The sequence below is a fragment of the Pagrus major genome, chromosome 24, assembly GCF_040436345.1.
Source record: "Pagrus major chromosome 24, Pma_NU_1.0".
Classification (NCBI taxonomy): Eukaryota; Metazoa; Chordata; class Actinopteri; order Spariformes; family Sparidae; genus Pagrus; species Pagrus major.
In genome coordinates this window covers 590,500-614,636 of record NC_133238.1, presented here as the reverse complement: position 1 = coordinate 614,636, position 24,137 = coordinate 590,500, and the positions used below count along the sequence as shown (strand labels likewise).

General features: G+C 40.9%; 1 protein-coding gene and 1 pseudogene across 2 annotated transcripts in view; one reads left to right on the top strand and one right to left on the bottom strand.

Annotated features, from left to right (window-relative positions):
- abat (4-aminobutyrate aminotransferase) overlaps positions 1-24,137 on the top strand; it is a 115,098-nt gene that overhangs the window by 18,310 nt on the left and 72,651 nt on the right. For both annotated transcript variants that reach the window (XM_073495472.1, XM_073495471.1), the window contains exon 2: positions 16,399-16,543. In XM_073495472.1, coding sequence (XP_073351573.1) covers positions 16,474-16,543 — 70 coding nt within the window. In that variant the 5' untranslated portion in view covers positions 16,399-16,473. The remainder of the gene's footprint in view (positions 1-16,398; positions 16,544-24,137) is intronic.
- Positions 19,144-21,349, bottom strand: LOC140992236 (homocysteine-responsive endoplasmic reticulum-resident ubiquitin-like domain member 2 protein pseudogene; annotated as a pseudogene).

Genomic DNA, 24,137 nt, shown 5'->3' with positions numbered 1-24,137 from the left:
GTCTTTATCCTTCATCCAAAATAATACTATCATTCTTCCTTTTAAAGAATATAAAAAGCTTTTTTTGCCACGTTCCTGAGACCCTTTGCATTAATAGAGATAAGAAAGATGTAATTTTTTAGTTGAAACATAAAACAAAAAATACGAAAATAGAAACAGAATAATCTGAACTGCCATAGAACACGAGTAGATGTGTTATCTAATAGGTAATTTTTAGGATTTATTATCCAAGTATTTATTATCCCAGATTAATCAGGATAATAAACTGAATATTTATGACGAGGGTGTTTCAACATTTGAAAACTTGACACCACTGGACATTTCTGGCAGGACCACAACAGCGGGGCCAGCCCTACAAACATGTTGACTAAGTGACAGAGTTTAATTTGTCCAGGCAGTCGAGTCATGTTTCATTGACCAATGCCCTTTCAAAAATAATTTGCGTGAATGGCAGCACTTTCTCCTTCTATCCTCCTGTTTGATCATTTCTCCAGTTAACATCCTAATTTTCTAGTGATACAAATCAAATGGGTGTTTCTCAGTTTCTGTGTGGGATATGTGTTGTGGTACCTGGCGACCCACCCCAGAGGAGCTGTGAGCAAGTGCAAACTGGCTGCTTGACGTTTGTCACTCGTCCTTGCATTTGCAGGCACCCAGGTTTGCCCCTGCATTTAATAATCAATAATTCAAATCATAAACTCTACCGCTGACTACCTCAGTAACAAATTGGACACATTTCAGCACTTTGACCAACCATATACTGTACTAGGTTTTGACTAGATTTGTTAAAGAGACCTCAGGACACTTTCTAGCTGTCTGTGTGGTGACAAAGAGTGGATGTTTTTGATGGGAAGTCAGGACATCTACAGTTGTGTTTGTTGCGACCAAAACAGGTAGCTAATTTAAGCCAAAACACAAAAAATATCATTTTTTGTTTTAAGTTAACTTTTGCAGAGTAGCTATTTTTACTATTAACTATGGTCAGCCAGCACCACCACACTCCCAGTGACTGCTCCACAGACACTGGTACTCAGTGCTAATGTGTGTGAGTTGCAGGTTGAAAGGCAGTGGACCCGACTACTGTGAGGCATAACAAGGGGGGGACCAATCTGCTCAGTCACAAATGAAGAGCTGCCAGGACCTTGCAAATACGTTGTGCTGAGTAAACTTAGAGGGCACTCAAACTCGTATTGAAATCAGCTGGAGGAGAGCTAGTTGGCCCAGTTAGCTGTTTGCAATCGGTCAAAAGCGAGAGTTTACAGCAGAGCTAACGTTTAAAAAAAAAAAAAAAAAAAACTCCTTAAATTTTGTTTCTGTTAAGAGGAAAGTTAATGGAACACAACAGGTTTAAACTAAATAAATAAAAGAAGAAAAAGAAGTACTTTAGCAGAGTACAGTTTAGAGAAAAAAGTACTTTGAGTTTGGAGTTACAGATACTTCACATCATCTTACTAAACTGCTATCAGAGATGGAAGTGTCCAGGTACAATCAGTGAACAGGTGGTGGTCACAAAGACCTCAGTTCAGTGTCAGACAACATTTTGGATAAAGCTGAAGTTGACTGAATGTGACTATTGTTGCAAAGAAACACTCATAGTTGCAATCATGGAGGCCTACTTGCTTTATATCAGCACAACTTCTATATGATTATCTGTTAATGACCGCAATATATAATATATTTTTAACACGTACTAAGAGATGTGACCACATTACACCAATCCTTGCTGCCCTTCACTGGTTACCTGTGAGTTTTAGAATTGATTTTAAGATTTTACTGCTTGTTTTTAAAGCCTTGAATGGTCAAGGTCCTGCCTATATTTATGATCTGCTGACTCCTTATGAGCCTGATCGCCGCCTGAGATCCTCCAGCAGGGCCCTCCTAATGGTTCCAAAATCTCGACTTGTCACTAAAGGTGACCGGGCCTTTGCTGTTCGGGCCCCTCGGCTATGGAACTCCCTGCCTGGAGATCTCAGGCAGGCAAACTCAGTATCCTCTTTTAAATCTCTTCTTAAAACTCACTTTTATATTATGGCTTTTTCTTAATTGATGGTAATTGCTGTAACTATTTAAATTGTTTTAAATATTATATCTCTGTTTGGATTTTAACTAATTATTTTATCTGTTTTATTGTAAAGCACTTTGTAACTTGTTTTTGAAAAGTGCTATATAAATAAAAGTTATTATTATTATTATTATATAATTATACAATAATTTCTTGTTACAAGATGGCAAATGCAAGCGAAAAAAACAGCCTATAACAAAACACTCAAGCATTTTAAATACCAACAAAAATAGGCCAGGCTGCCTACAAGTGATCACTCTATCACCCATCACATAAAAAAACTTTATTTTGTTAACAGTAAATAATACAGTTTTGGGAAAAGCCCTTACCTTAAAACAGAAGCGACCACAGAGGCTGTGGTTCAGGTGCCTTTGCAAGTAAACTACCTTTGTTTTGTTTTTGACATAATGTTATGGTGACTAAAAAACCAGGGCAAAACAACAGTGTTTCAGCGTGCAGACTGAGTGAGACTAAAAAGTTTGTATATTTTCCTTATCTTTGAGTTATGATATTGTGCTGCCATGATTTGATGGTGATGGCAAGAATTGCATGCATGGCGATATCTTTATTAAGTGAATTAGTTATGAATCCTCATGCACGAACCATACATCAATAATGGCCTAATTTTACGCATTATCCTTGATGATAAAGATACAGAAAAATAGAAATTCATAGCAAAAAATAGTATACTCTCCAGTGTTTCTCCCTTTATACACCTAGCAGTGGCGCGCCTCCACTGCTAAAATGTGACCGCCACTGCTGAATTCATTTAGGAGAGGAAGGGGAGGAAAACGAGAGGAGAAGGGAGAGAAGGAGGAGGAGAAGGAGGGGAGAAGAAGTGGAGATGGCTACATTTTCTCTAAACTAACGTAAAATGGATTTGCACTATTGACGCTTCATATCTAGGTCAAGGCACGACCCCCCATCCTGGGAAAATATGATTTGCCTCCCCAGTATATCAATGTAAATAGAACTAGCAGTAGCCCTTTTCACACAGAGACACCACATTATCTCCGCAGCGGAGGTTCGCCAATTCTCCGCCTTTGTTTGTTCACACAGAACCAAGCAGCTCCAGCGTAAAGCCGCACCAATGTGTCATTTCATACAGCAAGCCGGTGCTGTGCATCCAAAAGAGGCATGGCGGTACACGTCATGATGATGACGTCCTTGTATTTTTTTCAATGTGTTTCCCCCGGTGTCTACCTGTTAATCTAAACATGTACCTGCTGACTGTTTATAATCATATGGATGCTGTTATAGTGTGTTGTGATTGAGATCCTGACCCACCATGCATCCTAGAAAGTGACAAAGTTACGTTTTTCGCTGTAAATAACATAATTACATAATCGCCATCAGTAAAAAGGATGCTGTCTGACTCTCTCACTCGTGGGGAGGGATGTTGTTTTCTGGGGGAAAGTTCACTGAAGCCTCGGTCGCAAGGGCTGACCGTCGCTGTGATTTTTTTCAAGACAGTAACTACAACAACACAATAGTGGAAGGAGACAAACACTTGTGAGTTAAAGTTTTTTGCCGGGGACAGACGCTGTTTTTAGGGCAGAAATGTGACGAAGAGTCGGTAGGACAGACAGGATGACAGAGGCTTTTCAACGTATAACTGCAGCAGTTTTTTCCTCACGTAAGTTGCCAAAGACACTACCAGTTACTATGTTGCTGTTGTTTGGTCATGTAACGTTGCTTTGTGGGTCATTTCTCTTGTATTTGATGAGTGATGGATCTGTTTAGCTGTCAGACTGTGAAAATCCTTCAGACCGACAAGCCCCCGCTCCCCGCCGCTGGGTTATCCATTCACACAGGTACAGTTCGCTTCTGCTGAGCCTCTGATACTACCCCCGGAGGCGCATCAGAGCCGCAGCGAAATTTCACCCCTCCCCGCATCTGACACTTTCACACAGAGGAGGATGTGGAGAATTGGCGCAGGATCCCTGCACTCAAAGGGCAGTGTGAATGGGACTAGCGTTTGCAGGAGCAATTAAGTTTTCCTCAGCTGGTGACAGAATGTCATCAGAGTTACAGCACTATTTTGCGTGTCTCCCTTATATAGTTGTCACCTCCAAAGTTGATATTAGATTTTTGCCCCTGCATGTTTGTTGCATTTTGTTTTTGAATGAGTTTAAAAGACTTCATACGTACTTTTTGTATGAAGGCATCAAGAGCCCCTCTGCTGCCGGCAGACACATAGAAACCTGCAGGACAGTGGAATTTGTGAACACAAATTATCACAGCGTGTGTGACACCTCCACTGCTGCAACTCCATCCTAGGGATAACACTGCCAATATTTAAGAGACACCGTAAAATTTCACAAATCATGTTTTCAGGGGAGCCCATATCTTATTAAGAGGAGCCAAGCTCCCTAACATGACTACACTTAGCCTAGCTACCGTAGTAGAGATGGACGGGATACCGGTTTTGTCACCATCACCAGTGTCACATTTGGCCACAACATGGATTTTGCAACACCATTATGACCGTGTAGTGCATGTTCAAAATAATTTGCTTAAGAGGGCCAAACTTCAAAAATTCATAAATTAAAAAGTTCTGGATTTTGGGTGAGTTGGCATAATGACACGTGTGAAAAGTTTTCAGTGAGGGAATCGAAATTGATGTGGAAGGTGAATTTAAAATTAAGTTAATAAGACCTTGGGAGAAATGGAAGGCCCGATAATTTTGGCAGGAGACTTCAATCAGGTCCCAGATGCTTTTTTAGACAGAAGCACATTTAGTGGCCTGGTAATGCCTAGGGATAGAGCTGCAATGCAAATGATCAGTGAAGACATGGGTTTGGTGGACATAGGTGACTGCTACACCTCAGTGAAAGGGAATATACTTTCTTCTCACATTGCCATAGACATTTTTCTATTATGCATATGTTCTTGATATCAAACAACATTATAAAACAAGTCATAAATTAGCACATAAATGCAATGGCTCTTTCTGATAATGCAGCAGTAGAACTTGGCATTGACATAAATATGGACACAGACAAAAAAAGCTAGATGGAGAATTATTTTGCTGTTACCAGACAAGACTTTCAATTCATTGCTGAAGGAGGATCTTAAAACTTTCTTTGAAATTAATGTTGGTTGTACAAAAGCAGTGGAATGGGAAGCTTGAAAAACTTATGATCAACCTCTGCTACTGGGTGAGAAGCTGCAGGTGATGGGTGTTGACGACGCATGGATCTCCTGGATTACTGACTACTTGATAGGCAGGCCACAGTTTGTCCGTCTGGGCAGTGGTCCTGTCTGATGTGGTGGTCAGTGATACAGGAGCTCCACAGGGAACTGTGCTTTCTCCCTTCCTCTTCACCTTATACACCACTGACTTTCAGTACAACTCTGAGTCGTGTTACCTGCAGAAGTTTTCTGACGACTCAGCTGTTGTCGGGTGTGTAAGAGAGGGAGAGGAGGGGGAGTACAGGACACTGGTAGACAACTTTGTTGAGTGGTCCGAACAGAATCACCTGAGGCTGAATGTCAACAAGACCAGAGAGATGGTGATTGACTTCAGGAGGAAGAAGATGCCTTCACAGCCACTAAGGATCAGGGGGGAGGTGGTGGAAGAGGTGGATGACTACAAGTACCTGGGAGTGGTGATCGACAACAGACTGGACTGGAAATCTAATACCGAGGCTGTGTACAAGAAGGGGATGAGCAGACTCTATTTCCTGAGGAAGCTGAGATCCTTCAACGTGTGCAGCAAGATGTTGGAGATCTTCTACCAGTCTGTTGTTGCCGGAGCAATTTTCTTTGCTGCTGTGTGTTGGGGCAGCAGCATCAGAGCCAGCGACACTAACAGACTTGATAAAATCATCAAGAAGGCTGGCTCTGTACTCGGTCTCAGGTTGGACTCTTTTGAGACAGTGGTGGAGAGGAGAACGCTGAAGAAACTTTTATCCATCATGGACAATGATCAGCACCCTCTCCATCACACAGTAGACAGAGAGCGGAGTACCTTCTCTCACAGGCTGCTTCAGCTCCGCTGTCGAAGGGACAGATACAGGAAATCTTTCCTGCCACATGCCATCACACTGTATAATAACAGCTAAAACTCTGGTCATAACATACAGTCTCTACGCACTTTATATGTTTTTTACACTGTTCTGCACCTCATCTGTTCACTGCACCTTATACTTTATGTTGCACTACCATTAATACTGCTTGTGTATACACCAACACTGCTCATTTATACATTTTTATACATATTTTTTGTATATATACATTTTTTATATTACATTTGATATTGTTATGTTAATATGTCTAGGTTGTTCTCTTTATTTTACTGTGTTGTCATTCGTCTCTGTGTGTAATGCTGCTGCTACACCTTAATTTCCCAGCTTGGGATCAATAAAGTATATCTATTCTATTCTATTCTATTCTATTATATTGGGGAGGAATGATAGCACAGTCACAGAAAAAAGAGCATATAAAGAAAATTACGGAATTGTAATCTGAAGAACAAAAAGCTGTAATGCTAATGATGTGTTTGGGCTGTCTCACTTCCCAAGATGAGCAGAGGATGTTTGTGAACACACTTTTATAAACTGATTGCATCTCTTTTATCAGCCGCCACTGCGTGAGGAATTTCTGATAGAATATCTAAAAAATATATATATTTCAGCGCAATGAGAATTGTTTCTGCTGAAAATGTGTTCGCATTGAATGTAGCACACCTGTCACCTGAGCGTAAAAGTCCATGGGTCTTGTAACCACCCACACCCAGTGAAATATTCAAAGCAAATACTCTCAAAATTGATATTTAATAATTATTAGGCTACATTGAAAAGTCCAAAAGTCAAAATATATTGAAAAAAGATTGATGTGATGATTTACAAAATCCACAACATGTTTTTACCTGCATATGTTTTTACCTGCATATACTTACCTACAATACTTTCTCTCAAAAAAAGTTTTGAGAGAAAGTATTTTATATTTTTTTATGTTCTATGAGAAAATACTTTCTCTCAAAACTTTTTTTAGTCTCAAATATTATTATATTTTGCTATTGGAATGAAAACTTTTTCTCAAATATTTTTTTTTCCTCTCATAAAATGCTTTTTTGTTATCAGTGTGATAACTTTTTCTCTCAAAATTTTTTTTCTCTCAGATAATTTATTTTCTCGCATGTAATAAAGACAAATCTAACTCCATATGCCTTAGGCTGGCCACAATAAAAGGCCACTCTAAAATGTTCAGTTTTATCACACAGCACAATGCCACAGATGTCACAAGAGTCACAGTAAGATGCACCTACACAGGCAGGTTCACAGGCGCGTACGCTCTGATTTTATGATTAGAGAGGCTGCTTTCAGTCATTTTAAACATTTCCATGTGCACTGTAAAAAATATAGTGGCACATCAGCAAAACTAAAAGCTGTAGTTATGAACTCAGAATTAAACTTTTATCTTCTGAAATTGATATTGAAGGACAGGATCTCAGGATTTATCAGGAGGAAATGAAATACTAACCAATCCTGTTGAGAGTCAGGAGTTTTAAACAACTCAGTTTACTAAGGTCCCTTGTGCACAAATGCGCATGTTAAGGGAGAGATAAACATATTGTTTCTTCTGCTGGAGGGTTGCTACAGGTAATGTCATTGTAGGAGATACACTAATAATAAATGTAATTTATTAATCACAGGCGATTAATAAAACACTCGTTAATGGGGCACCACCTCCGTTGTTTTGTCTATTTGAATAATCCGGAGGTAATTAATCAAATTCGACTGGACAAGGTTAACTTGTATCAATTCTAATCAATTTCAGATCAATTTATTCAATCTCATAAATGAATTAGTGAATTCTACACAGATCCATCGGTTCTCCACATTAAAAACAAACCTGCACAGACAATGACATACGGTTAAATATGTTTATTGACTAAATAATTCAGATTAAATAAATGAAATGGCAATTTAAATGAATAACAACAGGTAACAGGAAATGTGGAATAACTAAGTAATGGGTTATTAGTGGAATATGGACTGATGGTGAGATCACGAGTTAGGTTGAAGCATTTAAATATTACGGGAGTAATTTTAATACTACCAAAATCCTAACCGAATTTCTCTTAAACTAAAAGATCAGAGCCATAGACACCATCTCATGTATCATGTGTGAATCCAGCTGTTATGAGTGATGGAGAGCCTACTTTCTGAGCAGAGTTGCGGAGTCAGCGGTGGCGGGTTTCCTCCGATGATTTGCGACTCTAGCTGGCAGTCCCGGTCCAATGGCCGAGTGCCAGCTCGTCCGGTATCCGCCGGTTGGCGACCTCAGTCCGATGTCTTAGGAAGAGCGCAGCTGGTCCAGTACCGATCCGGTGAAGATCTTGGCTCAATGCCCAGCGGGGTGGTACCGCTAGCGAGCGCTGGGGGCTTGTCAAAGAGTCTGTCTGTCGTTGGAAACCGCTTGCACGGTTTCGGACACAGCAAGTTGCTGTAGTGTCGTGATGATGATTTTAATAAAGATGTTCTTCTTCGTTGCTTCGAGTGGTTCTCAGGCTCTGACTTTGTAAACTAAATCTAACTTCTTGAATAAAATAACTGAGGATGATACGTTGATCAGGCGGATCTTCCGTTGTTAGTTAATGCAAGATAATCTAAATTAAGTTCACTTCCTCTAAATCAGGTTACAATACTTAACTGTATAAAACAAATTAAAACAGAACTTCGTTCTGGTACAAACTTAATAAAAGAAGCTAATCAATACGGCGAATAATATAAAAGTGAGAAAAATCAACGCGTGAGCACTTCTGCTGAGATCGCTGTCTTGAAGTAAAGAGCGGAAAAATTAAAGATGAGAGTTTCAAAAGTAAGTTTCAGGAGTAAGAGTGAGACTAAGCCTGGAGAGAAGTGATGTCTCTCCTTTTTGTTTTCTCCAAATGGCGGGCGTGCCTGGGGGCCGGGCTGCCGGCGTTCCCGTTTGTCATCGCTACACGACGAGTCGGAAGAACATGGACGCCATCAGGGCAGTAGCAGGCTAGTCATTGTTATTGTTATTGTTAGCTACATTAGCCTCTTTAGCAAACCAGCTCGAAAACAAAACTTTACATTGTATTGCACGCACAGCAAGACTGTGCAATGCATAAATTGGTGACTGGATTAAAGCAGCAATGTAATCAAGTGTGTAAGAGCATTTAAAATCGACATTAAAATGACCAAAGTGGTACAAATACAAAGAAAATATATCAATTACGGGCGCGGACATCTTTGTTTGTCTAGTCATTTGTCTATCCTCGCTCTACTCGGTGTACTCTCAGGAGCACCGAGTCGGACAGTGGATATTCTGACCAAAAGGGGGCGTGCCTCGGTGAAATGTCGCGAGACAGCTGCGAGATTTCCCACTTTACAACTCGGGCGAGTGGTCTCCCATGTAACTGGAATGCAGCATAACAGCCAGACAGCAGCTTGCTTGGACCTTGCCCCCTGCCAAAGTCCCCCTCATATCAAACTTACAAATATGAACTCACTTCTTGTCCTGCAACCTAGCTTGTTGAACAAACAATTACTGGGGAAAAGTGTTTAGCTAACGTCAGTTTGCAATCCATCTATAGCTAAATAACTGCTCAGCTGCAACACATTTAACAGCCTGTTAATGCCACTTAGGCCTGCTTAGTCTTTACAGTAACACTGCTAACAACAAACTATCGCACCTGAACGCACCTGATCAAAAATATCATGGGTGCGGGTGGGTGGGTCAATGACTGTCAAAGGCGATCAAAGTTGTTACTAATGTAAAGCAAAAACTTAAAATAAAAAACAAACTATGTGCAATAGTTCACTTTCCACTTTTTTTCCCCACTTTTCCCTCTTTCTGTCACTCTCTGTCTTTCAGTCAATTCACAGACACACACACCACATGCACACAAGCAGTATTATTGTCACAAGGCTCACTGTGAGTTTTTTTCCCCTAAGTAAGCGGCATCCATTTTTTTATTTAACGTCCTTGCCTTTTGGAGGATCACCGTTGCGCATACCCTCTCCTCTCCGAGTGCTGCTGTGTACTCCAGCAACAAGCGCATACAGTGAGTGCGCCTTCAGTTCTGCTTGCTGTGTACTCGAAGCGCGTCAAAACAGCTTTAAAACCTGGGACTGTGGACTCTATTCTTTTTTTTGCACAGTGCAGCCAAACACTAGGCTAAAACACTGAGTAGTCCAACACACAAGGCTACTATTTTGGAACAGTTCAACGTTACGATGTGACGAATGCTTTGTTCATGTGTGAGAGAGGTTCTGCTTGCTGTGTACTCGAAGCGCGTCAAAACAGCTTTAAAACCTGGGACTGTGGACTCTATTCTTTTTTTTGCACAGTGCAGCCAAACACTAGGCTAAAACACTGAGTAGTCCAACACACAAGGCTACTATTTTGGAACAGTTCAACGTTACGATGTGACGAATGCTTTGTTCATGTGTGAGAGAGGAAGAAAAGGCCGGATTCATGTTCAAAGTTTAAACTTGTTGAAATGTTCAGACCTTTTATGTTGCTTTATTCAACAATAAATACCAAAGTTTGGAACAATTTGTTTATTCTTTTAATTTTTAATTTTCTTTATTTAACCTAGATCCTCCCTCTTCTGAGAGCGTGTGACAAAGAGGAAAAGAGAAAAGACAGACAGCTCTGTTTTGGTCTCCTCTGCTCCCAGCAGCAGAATCTGCACCACGGACAGCAGCCACTCTCAGTCTGGTCCTCTGTCTCATTTATAAGTCTAGTCAGGCTCATATGTTGTTGTTGTCATGTTTTTTGCTGGTCGAGCTGGGTACAGGTTGTTGAATAGCGCATATTTAAATGGGTTGGGCGGTGCAGGTTGGCCCCCCAAGGTGGCTGAGATGAAAAGGAGCATTTCTGATATTTCCTCAGACAACATGGCAACAATAGTCGTGAGTGAAGTGATTGAGCAACGAAGTTGCTGGATTGGTTAAGGCAGTCGAGTAGTGACGAGTAACTAGCGACGAGCAGTTACTGCATCACCGGGGGTTGTTTCCCACTCAGCTGCTGCACATAGGTTATAGCACTGATGCCCTTCCCTTCCCACACACAGAAGTTTGCTGACTGTGAAAACATGAAGAGTGACCAAACAGTTATTTGGAAGAAATGCGAAGGAGGTGGAAGATGATGCTTTTTATGAGTATTAAAACGTAATGTAGACGCATATTGTGCAGCTTTTAGAAGTTGACACAGACAAGGGAGACAAAGCAGCAGTGGTCGAGCGAGTGATTTTGTCAGAGTGTTCTAAAGCAAAGGAATTTCAGGTGTTGCGAACACACAAAAGAGGTCAGTGTGACTTCCTGTGTCCACCATGTGGTGCCAGACAATATTAATTTATTACAGTTAATTTCAGTGGGTGGCACAATGACTTTACCTCCTAATTTGCATGTAGATGTGTTTTGGCTTGGACTGTGACCAAATACATCAAAATTTGGGGAACAAAGTATGGCAGTTAATGTGTTACCACAGCAACAACATCAAATGAGAAGCCACAATGTTCACCACAAAGCATTATCATGGCCTTCAGGATTTTCTGAGCAAATTTAAGTTGAATCTGGTCAACCTAGGGAGAGTACAGAGTATATAGAACAAGTATAGAGAAATTATATTTTCGATTGCCACTAGGTGGCACTATGACTGTAACATAATATTGGCATGCTAATGTCTTCAGGCAGGGTCTCTTTTCAAATGTAAAGATGAATGTGAACGTGAAGTTTGAAACGATTCGACCATGTATAATGGAGTTAGAACAACCTCCTGTGTCAGAAAATATTCTACCTTCACCATGCTGCCATGTCCACAATGTTTTACAAAAACTCACAATCCTCACAATACAGGATCATTAAGGACTTAATTCAAAATGGCTGACTTCCTGTAGGGTTTAGGTCATACGCATGCGCACGTGTACCGAATTTCATCAAACCAGCTGCAGGGGATGCTGTAGGAAGTAAAGAACAATGTAATTTCCTGTTGCCACTATGTGGCATTATGACTATAACAGAATATTGGCAGGTAAATGCCTTCAGGATGGGACTATAATGGAGTTCCAACAACTTCCTGTTTCACTATGGATCATCGACCTTCACACAACAGCGATACACTTTGCCCCGTCCATGGCCAAAACCCATAAAATAAGTAAATTTCTACCACTTTTAAATTTTATACAAGTTTTCGGGAGTTTTTCGATGTTTAGGTACTCAAAAAAGCAATTTACTTAGAAAGAATGATAATTCCTTGCATTTCAAGAAAGTCCCCACACTGTTCGGTGCTTGTGCCCTAATGATTCCTTCAGTTTCAATAGGGTCTTGGGTCTGAATGTTGCAAGATGGAACAGGGCAAACAGAATGTCCTTAAATTGAAATTCTCTCTTAACTTGGTTACAATCCTTCCTGCGTTTCATGAGCCTGGCGCTCAGTTCAGGAAAAAACAACATAGGCTTCTCCTGTACATGATAGGACCTTTATTCTCCCTCAACTGTGTGGCGATAAGTAGGATTTTGGTCGGCTGGTGGATGGGGTGCAAGAGCCTGATGTGCTCACTCTATAATCAGGGGCTAGGTAAATGCTCTTATCCTAGGGTGCCTGGCATCCAGTTGACAAAAAAGTTCACCAGGTCATTTCAGTCTCTCTTTCCTGAAGATTTTAGACCGTTGATCACTGGTTGACTGTAGCTTTCCATTTTTTTTTCCTTTTCATTTGAAAGTTGTTTTCCACTCATCCTTTGACCGCGAGAGTCCAGCCCCACCAACTGGTCCTACACCATGCCGGATGTGCTATTCTGCTAGCAATGCGGATGCTGGGTTTATATATCATAATCTTTTTGGTCCAGAGATGGATTAATTAACTTCTGCAGTTTTAGAGTTGCATTACTATAGAGGGCTTGGTTACCATTCCTTATCTTTTGAAGGATAAGTGAGTCTTGACTGTCAGTTGTTCTCGTGCTGCTGCAATTATACAAACTTGTTGGTCACCAAGAAGTAGTAGTTTTATCTGCAGATGTCGGAATTTACTCACTAGCTGCAGTTCGTTATTTGTTCCTGGATTTTAGATCCGCACTACAGCTGACCAATCAATTTCAAAGTGAATTTGCTTTCTGTTCTTCTAAAATGGATTTTTGGTCACTTCGCTGCAGAAGCTGGCTTTACAGCACACCTTCGACTGTGGCTATTCAACAGCTCAACAGCTATTTACACTTTAACATATTTGGTAGTTCTTTTCACAAATAGCCCAGCCTTGGGTGTCAATAGCAAGACAAGACAACATTCTTACTGTCACTGTTACAAGAACTTGATTAATGAAAATGAATTAATGAATTCACAAGGCCAGATAAATGTAAATTGCATTTTAATGTCAGTGGTGCTTTAAGTATCAATCAGTAAAATCATTTCCTTTTGCATAATTTCTTTTTTATGTTGTGATATCTATGTTTAGGACCACCAAAATCTCCAAAACACCATGAGAAATCAACCTTGGTTTCAGACTCCCAGCTCAGTATTCCATTAGGCATTATTGCTTTGCACTTCCTTTGTGTTCAATTCCAGCTAATCCCAGTTCAAACTTGCTGTGTTCTTTCAGCCCCCCTCCATCACTTGATTATACACACCCCTCACATAACCCACCCTACCCCTCTTGGGCATATGAAGATGCAGTCTTGTGTAACGCATACACTCTAAACCAGTTTCATCCAGTTCACGAGGTGTTGCCAAGACACTGGCTCAGTGCTAATGTGCATTCATGCGTGCGTGTGTGCGTGCGTATGTGTGTGTGTGTTTGCGCATGTGCATGTGTGTTGGCGCATGTGTGTGAAGGGCCGGTTCATTTGCTGTGTGAAAGCAGATAGCTGGAATTTTCCTGTTCCTGCTGCCAATATTACATAAGAGCTTGGAAGATGAGAGAGCAGAGTTCCGTGCCTTTTGTGCTTTCACTCTGCCCATGATATCTTACATGTATTCTTTGATAATGAAATGATATTGCCATAGCTGTTAACAAGAATGTCCAATTTTGAATTGTTGTGATGTGTATGTGCATGTGTATATCTATCAATAGTGTGTTTAGCTATTGAGTATCCTACTGATTATTATGGTGATGAATTGAGTAATTAGATAAGAAATAATGTGTGCTTGGAAATTTTTTTATTAAATTACTTTTGCTTCATTCAAGAGCAATAGTAATACATGAATGAGAAATAAGTCTCTTAAATTAGTAAATAAATTGGTTTTCTTTTTTTGAAAAATCAACATTTTTATTGCTTAAATAGCTGCTGTGTGCACTAAAACAGTTAACAAATCAAATGAAGCATCAGAAGTTTCATGCATTTATATTGTTTCTAGAGCAGCAACACTGATACTTAGAACAGCAAAATCACTATTAACCAGTGATGTTGATAGGTTTTTGATATAGTGAGTCCTCGAGACCCAGTGTTATTTGATGTTCTGTGGTATCATGGTTATATTCATGTATGTTGAAAATGTATCTGAAAATTAAACTAATAAAAAAGAAGAAACAAAATCGTAAGTGTGGGTCTGTGTATCATATCTTCATTTGATTTTCAATTGAGGATCCACAATCGAAAAATGAAAAAAAGATTTGTAATTTGTTTATGAATGTGATATAAAAAACAAATAAAGCTTTTTGTACTTTTAATTTTATACTCAGACCAAAAATAGGGAATGAAGAAAACAGGCCATCCGCCGAATTACATTTTGAGATTTGATTTCTTCGATTTGTGTGACCCAGAAGTTATTTATTATGGCTTTATTGACTCATGCAATAGGTCTGGCTCATAAGCTGCTCTGTTCATGGCAGTTTGTGAGCTGAAAATTTGCAGATAAACAGACAGATTTCTTAGGGTGCACTCCCATATGGCCAAGTTGCTCTGTATTGTGCCAAAGCACGATGGTCCCTCCTCCCCAGTCCCCTGCTAGCCTGCACTCACATAGCTCCGGCAACAACCGGGCCTGAGCACGGTTACCTCTTGTACATACGTCATCACGTCATAGCGCGGTCGCAGCACAATGGAGAACAACAGAGAGAACGTGACTAATAACTTTTTGGGGTCTTATTTTGTGTGTTTTTGGTCATAGACGGCCCTCTCACATTCCTGGATTTCTTGATTATGCAAAGCGACGTAATACGCATGATTATACTTCATGTCCACGTTGCGCACCTGCCCTTGTGCTCGTGCATGAGGAACCATACCGTGCCAAAGCACACCTCTTCCAACCGTGTACCAACACGGTACGGAGCGCTCACACTAGTCAAACAAACTGGTCTTTGGGTGTCAAACATGCTTGGGCACAGTACGGATTGCCTAGTGTGAATGCGCCCTTGGACAACCTGGTCTTCTGCTGCTCTTCTTGGGGTCACTCATCTTCTGGAGCCACTCTTCGCTGCTACTGCAGTGTCTAAGGTAGAGCGGACAGGCCGGACAGCAGGGCAGCAGCAGGGCAGCCCCCCTCCGCCATAACGAATCACGAATAATTTCTTTTCATTTACTGATTTTGGATTCTCAATTGAGTATCAAATGAATTATTAATACATGGACCCGTGTGTCATTCGTCAATTTGCAAACCTGCTTATACATGCTAATTTCAGTGTAAAAGTGATATACATGTGCCGTAATATACCATCTTTTAATTTTATATATATATGCAATTACCTAATACCTTCTAGATGTGATGTGACGTCAGACCTACATTGATACTACACAGAATCTAAATTTGGTCACAAGAAAGTGAGAACTAGAGGAGATATGATTTTTTGAAAATTACAGATTCTTTGTTATGGTATAAAATTACTTCCTGTTATTAATTTGATTACTGTAACCACCCAGCCACAACTATGTAAATGAATACATGTTGTCAAGTTTCCTTAGGGTCTCTTGGATGCTCAGGACAAATTTCAACCTAATGCAGTAAAAAATGAGTTTGGTGAGGTTCAGAATTAACATAAAAATAATCACAAAATTGTTCTGTGGGCCTACTTCAAAAATTACAAACTAAAAAAGTTTGCAAGTCCCATGATTTTAATAGAACTGTCAACAATTATTATTATTATTATTTATTTATTTTTGAGAAAATCCATGACATTGAAAAGTTCTGGATTTGGGTTGGCATGGAGTGACCCATTTACTGTATAAGTCATATGCAAAGCTTTTTGTATACCTTTGAATTACAATATACAAAATGATTGTCACAGTGTTCAATTTGTGAATTGACTGCGATTACTTTGACAAAGGCCAAGTTGTTTGTGGGCGGCCCATTTTCTGTTCTTATCCATTTCATAGATAAGGATCACTAATCCGCACTCCCTGTTTCTCTCTCTTTCTCTCTGTAGGAGACTTAGTGAAGTTGGATTTAAGAGCAGTTGCTGCCTCTCTCTTGCGCTTCTTCCTTCATCAACCATTTTGTCATGGCATCCTCCTTGATCAGCCGTCGGTTTGCTCTCTCCCTACAGACAAACTTGTGGCTCAGTGCTTCAGGTAAATCCAACACTCTTCAACTGCAATCAAATCCTTTAAATCCATGTATGTAGTGTGTCACCAGGTAAGTGCATGTTGCTTTGCTACAAATATCCCCTTAAGGATTAACCTAGAAATGGAAGTAGGACTACTTCTTTGCTAAATGCTTAAGGACTATGTTTCACGTAGCAATTGCCTTTTACCTTGAAACAGAATGTTTAAACCAGTTATGTGTCCTTTTGTATTTGCTTAACTGGTCTTGTAACAGAAAAGTCTGAGAAAGCAGCATCATCAGTAAATTCTACCAAATCAGATTTTGGAAAAAGATATGCAAAAAATGTGTCTATACCTCACTTTTATATTGCTCCTAACCATGCTACATCTGCACAACTCTGTAAGGTTTGTTATGCAACTTATTTCAGATTTTATTTCCAAGTGAACTTGAGTAACTTTAATTTTTTAAAACAATTTTAATAAAATATTACCACTGAATGAAGTCATAATACCTATACTTTTTTCAAGAATAAAAATGATGAACTACATTTCAGTGAAAATAGAACAGTATTATTTAGTCATTGTAAATGATTGACTGACTGAGATAATGGTTATCATAAGTGTACATGCATCTCAAAGGTTGGAGACTTAGTGAGGTCTCAAAGGTCTTCTCTCTTGTCAATCATCAATAGGCTAATTGGTTTGCATAAGATTTACTAGTTCAATTCAAGTACTTAGTAGAAATTGTTAACTATACTAGAACATTTCTTGGTTATCAATAGCATGACAGGGCGATGGAAAAATTCTGGGACTGAATGATCTCTGGCTCTATATCTATCAAGAGTGTCAGAGTTGGAAATCTGTACTAGATTGCTTAAATTGCCAGAGTGATGCATATTTGGTTCTCCTTTTAGGAGGTAGATAGTAAGGAGTTACATTTACTCCCTTACATGTACTTAAGTAAGTTTTGGGGGTAAATTGTACTTTTTGGAGTAGTTTTAATGCTGCATACTTTTACTCTTACTGAGTTGATTTTCGGAGAAAAGTCTCCGTTCAAAGCACCAGGAGTATGGACTGGACGAGGAGACGCGAACGATGTAGGACGTGTTTTTTCGGTCGCTCCTCAGGAATGTGATAATAATATAGTTTAAATGTCATTTTAAGTTTCTCGTCTGTCTGCAACTTTAAGGTGATTGAACGTTTTTTAAGAGACCTGCATCTTGAGAGTCGGAACCGCATTAATGTCGAGCTCTCGGGCGAAAAATGAGCCTACGAAGTCAGGTCGGAACAGGCTGCAACTCCAGCCCTCGGAGCCCGAGTCACCTGAGAGGCCAGGTGCTAATGAGGAGATGCTACGTAGCATTAAGGTGATGATGGACGACCAACGAACTGAAATTGTGGCAAAATTCAAGTCAATCATATCGGAGCTGGTCAAGAAGGAGGTGGCGACTGCTCTCATACCGCTGCAGGAAAAAGTCTCCCTGCAAAGTGGAACTATTAGTGACCTGGAGCGCTCCACTAATGAGCACTCGGACCAGCTGACTGGTATGCAGGTGAACATGGCTAAGCTATCTGCTACGGTGGAGTCTCTGGGCAAGAAATGTGAAGAATTGGAGGCATGCTCTAGATGGCATAATATTCGACTAGTGGGTCTGCCCGAGGGATCCGAGGGTCCCCAACCTACAGAGTCTATTGCCAAACTTTTAATGGACCTGCTGGGACTCGACGAGATGCCCGGGCTCGACAGGGCTCACCGCACTTTGCGTGCTAAACCAAAGGAGGGAGAGCCACCATGCCCGATGGTCATCAGGGTGACACAGTTTCAGGTGAGGAATGCCATTCTCCGCCGCGCTGGACAGAGCGCCCCTCTGCTGCACAACGGGAAGAGGGTGCACATTTTTCCGGACTTTACACCGACTGTGGCCAAGCGGAGGGTGGCTTTCGCCCAGGTGAAGAGGGAGCTCCATGCCTGTGCTAACGTTAAATTCGGCCTCCGGTACCCGGCTACTCTACACATCACCATGTCTAGCGGCCAGACCCACAGATTTGAAGACCCGGACCAGGCTCTGGAGTTCGTCAACAAGAGCCTTAAGAAGAATCCGGCCCTGGAGAGTGACTAACTTTGGACTCCACATGTGCTTTTTGACTCGGTTTGTATTTCTGCGGCAGTAGGCTGCATATGTAGCAGGTAACACACGTGTTATGCTGCTGTTGTCTTGTTTATATACTAAATACAGTATTGACTGTGTACTGACTGAAAGTTTTATTGCTTCACTCAGAGCATATTGGTGCTATTTTTATTTTCAATCTTCTTTCGGCCAGTCTCTACTATTTTTTTATTCATTTTTTATTTTATTTTTTAAAAAATCCATGGCACCTTTTTCTGTTTATTACTTTATTTATTTTTATTTGGGACAGCCCATATTCACACTCCCTGAGGTCGTTTAGCAGTGCGGTTAAGCTGCTGGTAACGACAGGTTTTATCTTTTTTTATTTTTTTATTTTCATGATTGAAGGTTTTAATAAACATGAATATTATTATCGGTACACAACATGTTAAAATGTAACAGCAGCAGCCATTTTCACAAACTCAAAAGGTTTAAGTTCTGTCTTATGTGACATCTGAACAGTGGCAGTGGTTTATTTAACAGTAGGAAATTTTAAAGTGTCTTTTTGCCACATGACTTTAATCCACAAAAACACCAACTCCTCTACTTCACTCAGTTCCTTCAGGCTGTTAGAGAATCAGGCGTGCATTGTTTCACTTGAGTAAAAATCACACTTCTGTCTGCAAACATCACTCGGGGGAACACTTCAACACAGTACACAATGTGTTCAGACACATTTTAACAACTCTCAGACCAAACTCGCTCACGTACGTTATCACAGACTCTACATGATTCAGGATTATTCGCTGCTGTTCAGCTTTTGGAATAAAGTGGCCCTTTTGAAATGTGTTATCCGGATACAACCACAATTACAAAAACATTTCAATTTAAAGAAAACTATTTCAACAAATATTGCAGCCACTTACAAAGAAAACAAAAGAGATTGTTTAACAAAAGTAGTGCTGTAATTATTTCTTTTAATAAATGTGCCTGATGTCCCTATTTTATAAATTACATAAACAATGCATTAGCAGACACTTTTATTATTCAGACTATGTTTAGAAGGCATCACTAGCAATTCTTGCTGTCATTTGACAGTAAAATGTTTGTCTTTGTGCAGACAAACAAACAAAAAAAATGATCATCTTTCTCTTTTCAGCATAAATCAGTCATTTGTGTTTTGGCTCAAAGTCTTAGATATGTAGTAAAGTCGACTAGAGGGAAACTTTAACACTGTATTGCAACAGAAATGGTTTCCCGAAGCAGGTAGGACATTCAGCCTACTCTTAAAGACAGGTGGTGCTCCTGTGGAGAGCTATGGTTCAGTTAGCAGCGTTTGGCGGTCCCTCTGGGATGAGTGACATGAAGAAGGTAATGATGAACGACCACGTGGAGGACAGGAAGCCCGTGTGGGGGGTGCTGTTTGGATCTTCTGCTCCTTCCTCTCCACTTTCTCCCTCATCGTCCGAGCCATCATCCAGCCCTCCTTCCATTTCTTGTAAGTCATGGTTTTGTGGCTCTCCCTCCATGTCGTCCTGATTGGCTCTGTCTCCAGGAAGCTGGAGCTCATTCTCCAGATTGAAGGGAAACCAGCCGGCCTGATGCAGGTAAAGCACCAGCATGGCCATCATCACCATGACGAAGCGGCTGAAGGAGGAGTAGAAGTAAACTAAGCTGAGTAAGATCGCAGCACGTGAAAATGTGTACACCCAGTCCAGCCAGTCCCAGTTCAGCTCCTCCTCGTTCAGGATCTCCCCTCCCTGGGCGTTCATCTGGACTTCTGGGTTGCCACGGCGATCCGCCTGAGGCCGCTGGCTCAGAGGATCGGGCTGGTTAGACGGAGCCGAGGGCTGGCCCGGCCTGAGGTGCTGCGAGGAGGCAGCCAGTAACTGATAATGCAGGTAGTACTGTCGAGCGTACAGCTGCTGCCACCACATTAGAGTCATGGGGTTGTAATAAGCAGGCATCATGTTTGTGGGAGGCGTTGGCTGTGGAGAGTACTGATTCCAGCTGTGCATAAACTGTAGATACATGTGGTGGTCAGGGAAGGGTCCAGTTCGCTGTCTGAGTCCATCACTGCTCTCTGCTGTAGATGACTGGCTATGTTGACTAGTGGAAGGACTATTAGAGTTTTGAAGGGGGGTGGGACCGGCCGAGTTCTCCTGAGGCTTGTTACTGTGGCTGTGGGGGGGCTTTGGGGAGCTGGGAGGAGTTCGAGAGGAGCACACCAGATGGAGCATATGGTACTCATCCTGCTTTCTGAGCACATCTTTCAAGGTGAAGTGATCCAAAAGCAGCTTCCCAGAATACACCAGCCTTTGGTCTTTGGAGCTTGGTTTGCTTGGGTAGACATCTGACAGGTGTGCTTTGAGCTTCTCCACGGTCCAGTTCTGGTAACAGTTGATGGTCTGGTCATCGTACTTCTGGTTGGGGGCCTTGATGACAAGTGTAACAGGATTGTCCACAACACCTTGATCCATGACTCAAAACCATTTGCCTCCAGTGGAAAACAAAAAAATCTGGACTACCCTGTCAGAGTAGTGGATATAGACCTGCTAATAGTTTTCTAGTGGATTCCTGGTACCATTGGAGCAACATTTAATGCTATGTATAGCTTGATGTTGCTAATGGTGCAGCTGCAAGATGTTTCCTGTACTTCTGAACAGAGCCTGGTCGACCCCCAGTGACCGAAACACACAGCCTACTTGTAACTCCAATCCCTGCCTGAACCTCGATAATAGCGCCACCTGTTGGTCATTTTTGGTGTGTGAGTTACAGGGGCCAGTCTATACCACCCCTATGAATTTCATATCCATAAGTGTTATGGTGTAGGCACAGTGGCAAATCTAAAAAGAAACTGCCACCAGAGCGCCACCTAGTGTCAGATCGGTAAACCCTTTGTCAGCTATCCTCAGGAGGGCATTGGCAATGAGTCTACCAAGTTTTGTGTTAGTCCGACCAACCGATGTCGAGATATTAAATACTTCAATTTAAAGAGCGCCACCTAGTGGTCATCTACCAAAATTTAGCACAGAGCCTTAGGGCCTCATGAGGAAGTAGGATCCTGAGTTTGACATCATTTGGACAAAGCAATGTGGAGATATGCAACACTTCCTGTTTGGAACGAAATCTGCAGGAAGTTGTTATTTAATAACTTGAGCATTTTGTGGAATATCAAAATTCTTTTAATAACTTTTTGTCAGGAGGGTCCACAGATGCTGTGTGCAAAGTTTTGTGCAAATTGGTGAAATTGCCTGGGAGGAGTTCGAAAAAGTAGGTTTGCGACATTTTGCGAGCTAACGAAAAAAAACGCCAGGCGCAAATGGGCGTGGCCTATATCAGGAGATTCAGCACAATTCACTGAACGTGTGGATATAAGCTTTTTGAATGTGCGACAAAGTATGTGGGAGTTATTAGCGAAAACACACTTTTCTTGATTATAGCGCCACCTAGTTCCCTGCTCGGGCCCTAATAATCATTCGAAAAACAATAGGGACCTCGCAGGTTTCCTGCTCGGGCCCTAATAATAAGAATCACGACAAAAACAATAGGGTCCTCACAGTTTCACTGCTTGGGCCCTAATAATAATCACTACAAAAACAACAGGGTCCTTGCAGGTTCCCTGCTCAGGCCCTAATAATAAGCCAATGCTATAAAGTGGCATTGCTTACCTTCAAATAGATATTTCAGAAGACCAGGGAAGACCAGGGAATCCTATGTATTTTTCTTACTATATCATATATCATATATCTTTATCTTAATCTGCTTATACCTCATTGTATAAAAAACACACCTGTTGTCTCATCCTGGATCTGAGGAACAAATATCCTGTTGTCTGGATCTCAATGAGCAGGGACTCTCTGAGCTGGATCTGTCTGCATTGGACCCCCCTGAACCGGATGTCCCTGACAGTTGTATCCTCTGCTTTCTAGTAATAATCAGCGTATAAAATCACACCTATGATTAACAATCAGACAAATGTTTACTACTAATAACAAACTCAAAAGTTGGATTAACTTAACAGTGTGCACTTTGCAGCAACTGTCAGTAGATAGTAACCAGTGTGTAGTATGGTTCAATTCAGTACAAAATTTCAGTAGACAATGACAGTTAACAGTGTGCAGTACTACCAGCAGTCACAGAATACTAATGATAGCAACATGTTCAAAAGCAGACAGATTGCAAGTCCTTAACAATAAATGGTCATAGATGCCATGATTACCTGTGACCTCGCTGAGTTTGTGGCTAAGTTGTGGCTGGAAAAAGTGTTGAATCTCTATGTCTTTGTCTTGCATGTTCTCGCTAGTGCAAGCTTTACTAGCATTCTTGTTGTCTGCAAAGTTTTCATCATGCCGTCTCACCAGGTACCGTTTCTACCACTGTAATTAAACGCTGTTCTACAGAGCTTACAAATGGCCGGCTTTTTGTCCAACTTTCCGTTCTTACAAAATCCAAATCTTTTTGAGACTTTTCATTTTAGATTTGATGGTGCATTGTAAGTCTTGTAGGCGTTGTCGGACATGTTGCTTTTGTGTCCTTGGCAATGCTACGCTAACGTTTCTGTGCCGCATCTCACAAGAGACCTGACCTTGTTGACAGTACATTGATATCGATTCCTAGGTCAGTGTATAGTTGTAGTTGTATCTTTAACTTTAAAAATTATTTCTGATTCATATTGGTTAATTTTTACACCTCTAGCTCTGGCTCCTGTCGCATTGGGGTCCTGGCTAATCATTTCCTTGACGTAGCTGTAGGCGACAGCCAGTGGGTTCAATAAACTTAGTGCGAGAGGCTTCTATATTGATGATGCTGAGGCACAGGTGAGAGGCTTTACCTGTGACTTACAATCCTACTGGTTAGTATTCTATGCTAATTACTCTCATGCAACCTATTCTGTTAGGATGTTAATGAGGTGGCTTCAGCACCTCTGGTGAGTAACAGCTAAATTAATAGTGTAAGTGACTTCAGAATCTATAGCATGACTTCAGAATCTATAGCATGCATCACAACTACTTAGGGTTAAAAGAAAAATGCTAACCACTAGTACACAACAGCGAGCTACAGACCACAACTGAATATGTTTGGTGAGTTATGAGTGCTTAATTAACAACAAAGACATTTCCCCCAGTTTTGTTCTGGATTCTGGATTTTTGTGCATAAATATTGTAATAAAGCTGATTTAAGATGGCCTCACACAGAGCACCATTGTAAGGGTACAAAGGTAGGGTAGTTTTGGTTATAAGTAGTTCATAATTACTTATAGTAATTATCAAAATTAATGATAAAAATTAATAATATAAATGAATAAGACGGAGCACCACCCTGGAATCAGGGACCAATAACCAGACTGGAAAAGTCTCAAAAGAAGGGTGTTTGCTTTCAATGTGAATATTTATAAAATATTTAAAATTCAAAGAACAGTGAAGGAAATGAATCTGAACACTGACCATCACAACCAGCTGTTATTACAAAACACATGAATGAATAATCACAGAAAACTGAGCAAGCAACGA